At 32.8% G+C, this 6,188-nt stretch overlaps 1 protein-coding gene across 1 annotated transcript; it reads right to left on the bottom strand.

Moving 5' to 3' along the window:
• Positions 1-2,916: 2,916 nt before the first annotated feature.
• On the bottom strand, positions 2,917-5,611 carry LOC132759091 (ankyrin-1-like; the record flags this gene model as incomplete). Its single annotated transcript, XM_060750815.1, is given in 3 exon segments — positions 2,917-3,955; positions 4,533-4,753; positions 5,497-5,611. Coding segments are annotated over 3 exon segments (957 nt in total), but the record flags the coding sequence as incomplete, so codon positions are not given.
• Positions 5,612-6,188: the final 577 nt, after the last annotated feature.

Genomic DNA, 6,188 nt, shown 5'->3' with positions numbered 1-6,188 from the left:
CTACTTTCTTCAGTTGTTAAATATGTAACTTGCTCTAAATCAATTATTTAACATGACTAAACACATGTTTGACATTTCTAAAGAATTAAAAAAAAATATGGATTTGTGACATAACGGGTGCCTTTAAATTGAGTTGAAGAAAAAACTAAGTCCATGTATTTTGATGGACTGGAGATCAAATGAGCATAGTAATAATAACACTCTAACACTAATTTTGTTTACACATATACTATATTTATTTTCATATTAAATTTATTAAAATACTGCTGCAAATCAAGGTTTGGTGCGTTTATTATAGTGGCAAATAGTTAATGGCATATATTTTTTTTTTCCATTTTACCTCATTAAGTCATTTTGTAATTTTCTTTGTTTTCAGGTTAAGCGATTCTTTTCTACCAGTTAAAATACATGAAATTAATATCGCTTATCATATAAACAAATATCTCAGAATTTCTAAAAACCACATTTACTTACTATGTGACCATTAAGCCAACAAGATAGACCTTCAGGGGAGGACCCTAGATAATGTTGGTATAACTTTTGGTCCAACCCTTTTGTATGTACATTATATTCATGCTTAAGATATTGATGTTAGATTGTGTGAATTAATCATGTACAAAATATGCAATAAAATATTATTAAACCAATAAAACTGATAGAAAATAACAAACATGATAGTTAAAGCACTAAAGCATAAACTCAAAACAGAACAAAATACAGTCTTAAGACATGTACTTTAACAGGTAACACGGCAATATCAAACATAAACACTTTAATACCACTATGGAAACAAAATAATATATCTGAAACAAAAAGTACTATTTACACTAATGACTATCTTTTTCAAGTAATTAAAAACTTATCAACGACATAAAAAAACTTATCAATGATATAAAACTAATGAAACTTCCCCTGCCTGCAATATCTTCACAACTTCATGTCTTGCCGATATGCAGAAGTACATGTATCTATTCTACGTTATATACGTTACATCAATATTAAAATAAGTAGGAGGTTTACTGTTTAAACTCATCAAAATTCATCATGGAACTTATTGGAAATAGGCAAAATTGAACATGGAATAAAGACTTGGTCCATTTATTCTTTTTGGTCAGTAATTAAATAAGCTAAACAGGAATTCAATTATCAAGAAAATAGTATTTAACTTTCTTTTACATAATACATGTTTTAAAAAAAAAAGCAAAGTGGATATTTGGAAGCATAAATCCAGAATATATACCAATTTATTAAAATTTTTAGGAAGTTCTGTGTTTCTTCCAAAATAAAATGCACTTTTGTTTTTTGCGTAGGTGCAAAATAATGAGGTTATCTTGTTGCTGAAGTAAAATACCAAAACTTCTTAATAAGACTTCAATGTATAAAAAACTTAAACATAAACATGAATACCTTGCTGGTATCAAATATTTACAAAAAAATACTTCTCAATTACATATAAAACAACTAATTCCATGTACAAGTATATTGAGCTAAAATATTTTGATTAACAGTAACATATTTAAAACTGAGTGCAACACAAAGTTCTATTAACTTCTGCTTCTCCAGGCTTCTTACATTATTCCTGAACGAACCCATCATAATCATATATATGAAAAACAAGATAAATGTTTCAATCAAAATGAAAACAAAAACTGGTAACGTATTTTCATATATGCTCTACCCATAGCCCCTGAAATTTTCAAATGAACTTGACCAGCTTTCATGTTTGTAACATTCCATTACCAATTTTGGGGATACCAAGATGATTACTGAGTCAGTCTACAGTATACAGCCTGGCCAGACAGAGGTAGAAGGTGACATAGCTCTATACTGGTGGCAATGACTCATCATTTTTTGATTTCAGCAGGGACAAGGTCATGTATCATGTTAAAATGAGTGTTCACACATTTAGTGTAAGAGCTCTTCAAATTATCAATATCTTTTTAGATGCAATTATATCAATATAACAAGAGGGCCATGATGGCCCTGAGGTCGCTCACCTGTTTATAGGCCCCCGGAGCGTGGCCAGTTTAAACCCCAGGGCTTTTATTTGAACAAACTTGGAAGACACTCATTAGAAGATGTTTCACAATGTTAGGTTTTTACTACACACATGTAATGAACAACAATGACCTCACCCAACCCCCCCCCCCCCCCCAAGGCCAATTTTCACCCAAGGGCTTTTATTTGAACAAACTTGGTAGACATCCATAAGAAGATATTTCATGCTAAACATCTAAGCTCTAGCTCATTGGGTTTTTTAAAAAAAGATTTTTTAAGTTTTTACTATACACATATAGTTAAAAACAATGACACCCCTGGGGCGGGGCCAGTTTTGACCCCAGGGCTTTTATTTGAACAGACTTTGTAGACATTTACTAGAAGATGTTTCATGCTTAATATCTAAACTCTAGCTATTTGGGTTTTTTTCAAAAAAGATTTTTTTAAGTTTTTACTATATGCATATAGGGAAAATCAATGACCCCCTGGGGCGGGGCCAATTTTGACCCCAGGGCTATTATTTGAACAAACTTTGTAGACACTCACTAGAAGATGTTTCATGCTTAATATCTAAACTCTAGCTATTTGGGTTTTTTCAAAGAAGATTATTTAAGTTTTTGCTATACACATATAAGGAAAATCAATGACCCCCGGGGCGGGGCCAATTTTGACCCCAGGGCTTTTACTTGAACAAACTTGGTAGACACCCATTAGAAGATGTTTCATGCTGAATATCTTAGCTCTAACTCTTTGAGTTCTTTCAAAGAAGATTTTGTAAGTTATTACTATATGCATATAGGGGAAATCAATGACCCCCTGGGGCGGGGCCAATTTTGACCCCAGGGATTTTATTTGAACAAACTAGGTAGACACTCACTTGAAGATGTTTCATGCCAAATATCTAAGCTCTAGCTTAGGTTTTTTAAAACAAGATATTTAAAGTTTTTTCTTTCCGTTGCCATGGCAACCAGAGTTCTGCATGGAATTAAATTCTTTGAACAATTTTTAAAGGTGACCACCAAAGGAACATTCCTGTGAAGTTTGGATGAAATTGGCTTAGTGGTTTATGAGGAGATGTCATTTAAAGTAAAAGTTTACGGACGGACGGCGGACGCAAAGCGATCACAAAACCTCACCCTGTCACTTTGTGACAGGTGAGCTCAAAAGTAACTTTACAACTGTAAAGAATTATCAATGGAATTTGTATGTAAACTTTTGATAATGAATTTGTTTTGTTGTAAATCCGATGAATATTAAAACACAAAATTGCGTAGAAGAAAGATTCTGTATTGCCACAAAGCCCTTATATAGAGAATGCATTTACTGGTACTAAGAATCATGTGTCTCTACCTTCAGACCTCTCTCTAAAATCAAGGTCAACAGGAATATCGTCTGCAGAATGAAAGTCATGAAAATCTTTGGGATGAGCAGCTTCATTTTCTTTGACTGTGTCAAACAAGTCACTAAAAAATTCTTCCATTAAGAGATATCCATGCAACCGTTTGGCCACTGGTAATTTATCTAACTTGGTTTGCGGACAAGACCCTAACTTTTGACGGATGACTGCTCGACAACTTTCTTGAAGCCCTCTTGGTGTCCTCATTGATAATTGGAACAGTTTTTGAATTTCAGCTTTCAGTTCCGGAGAATAGTGCGTACTTAGTTCTGGCGTAGTTGAAAACACATGATTTAAAGTTTTAAGGACGGCAACCGGTTGTTTCCAATAACAGTTAATTATCAGTTGAATCATCTCCACACTTCGATGGGTCAAGGACAGAAACAAAGGTTCAAGGCCAAAGTGAGGATGATTATCTTCATGCTCCAAGCAACATTTAAACAAACGTTTGACCTTTGCATGAGCTTCAAGGTCACAATTATACATGAGCAATAGTTTAGTAACAAAAGAACAGTTTTCTTTTATTGACACTTGAACAGGAGACAATCCTTCAATATTAACCTGAAATAAAAGAAAACAAATGAAAGTTTATACCAAATCTTTATACAAACTATTACACTAATAAATTATATCATATATTTTGCTGGGTTTTTTTCTTCTTTTTTGTTTGTTTTGTGTGTGAGTGTCTTTGGGTTTTTTTCATCATCACAAGGGCTAGCTGTAGTTGGGTATCTTTAAATGGTTTTAAATGTCAACTTTAAGGTTTTCATTGTAAAAATATCAGTTTGTCTGGTATATACTAATTCAGGTATATAAGTAGAAGCACAGTCATTTCTTGGCCATACTGGCTTACTGAAATGAAGATTTGAATATATAAATTCACCTTAATTACAGTTAGATAGGTAGACAAACCTCTATTTTAGGTAACAAGAATATCAGTAGAGAAAGGCTTTTTTTCCCTTTGTGGAGTGGGAGGGGGTGTATTTTTAAGTCGCACATCTACATTTACTGTTAATGTTACTACAACTTTAATACTAAGAGCTATACCTTAGTATCAGGATTATTTAAGTAGACAAAACCACCTACCTACTAGATGAAATAAATAGGAAAACAGTTCAATATTGTACTGGACACTTACCATGTTAATATCACAACCTGCTTTTATAAGTAGGTCAACAAGATGAACATGGTTATTCTTGACTGCTGCAAACAATGGCTGGGGTATCTGTGTAATACTGAAAAACTTTGGTGAGAATCTCTTATTTTTCAGGATTTTTCTAACAATTTTATCCTCATTTTTCTCACAGGCCATGTACAGTGGGGTGATCCTCTTTCCATTTAAGGCATTCACATCACAACCTGTAATCAAAAACATGCTTGTAACAAATTAAATATGTACACAATGTATTTTAAATATCAGAAAATACACCCATTAGTATGAAGATATCTAATGGGGAAAAAAGGTCCTTGAATAACAAGTGGAAAGAGATCCAGTGAAATATATTTGTGTTTTTTTATTCCAGTTAAGATCTGTCAAATTTCTTAAGATATTGAGCGGTAAATTATAAGTCATACTAAGTAGTTACAGAGTGCGAGAATCTGTTATGCTTGTCATCCAACTTGACTAGATTGATATGCCTATATAGTGATCACATGTATTTACCAAGAACCTATGGATCTGACTATTTACAAAACATTTACTTCCTAGAGGGCAGGGGACCTAAAAATGAACAATTTGTAGTTCATTGTGCCCCCTTAGATCTAGTTATCTTCATAAGTTTATAAGTAAATATATTTATCATGCAATTGTTTTTCGGACAGTTTCCAACTACTATGAGCTATGAGACTATAACAGAGGTGTTAGTGAAATTGACAAGTGACACTCAGCAATACAATAACTGTCATATAGCACAAAGCATTACAATCATACACAAGCCATAATTTTCAGACAGGACACCTTTTTTTCTTTTCTGTATAGGAGATTTATCACTTTTATTCTTTTTCAGGATGAAAATCTGGGATGCTTCTAAGAAAGTCACCTGATTTTCGGGACAATCCCAGAAGTTTGTACTGTATACCAAACAAATACACAATATATATACCTGCATCTATAAGAAGTTCAGCTGCTTCACTGTTGTAATGATGGAGAGCACTGTGTAAAGCTGTGTTACCAGAAGATTTATCTCTCACATTCAAACTACTTCCAGCCTTTATCAATGAATCTACAATCTGTAATAATCATTCAAGGATTATTTGTTAAACATAATACTACCTATCCCCATTATTATTGTGAGTAACTAGATAATCATATTCTAAAAAATATGGCCAATAAAAACAGTGGCTTTTCAGTTTACATTTACTTTACTTGATCCTTATAATAATAGCAGCAATAGCTGTTCCAAGTGCTTAAAGGAATGTTAACTAAAGGAAAATGTAATAAAAAGTTGAGCAACTTGCCATGATCTTGCCTTGCATATGTACAATATACATGTAAGTTTGTAAAGTATGTAGTTATTGGTATGGGCAGACATTGGTATAAATCTAGTTAGCCAAAACAAAAGGTAAAGGTTCTAATCATTAATTTTTAAAATACATAGAGAGAATTTTGATGCAGTGTTTATATAACTTGCTAGATCGTACAAAATATCCATTTTGTCCAAATAGGTTAGCCATACTTCAGTGCAATAAATTTTAGCCAGGAACAAAAAAAGCAAATCTAAATCTAATTGGTCAGTGCAATAACTTTTGCCAGGAACAAAAAAGCAAATCAAAATCTAGAACCCTGACCAGTTGA

This window comes from Ruditapes philippinarum, unplaced genomic scaffold (assembly GCF_026571515.1).
Source record: "Ruditapes philippinarum isolate M1 unplaced genomic scaffold, ASM2657151v2 ctg11357_1_1_1_1, whole genome shotgun sequence".
In the NCBI taxonomy this organism is placed as follows: domain Eukaryota; kingdom Metazoa; phylum Mollusca; class Bivalvia; order Venerida; family Veneridae; genus Ruditapes; species Ruditapes philippinarum.
The sequence above is the reverse complement of the archived record's forward strand: the minus strand, read 5'-3'. Positions and strand labels throughout refer to the sequence as shown.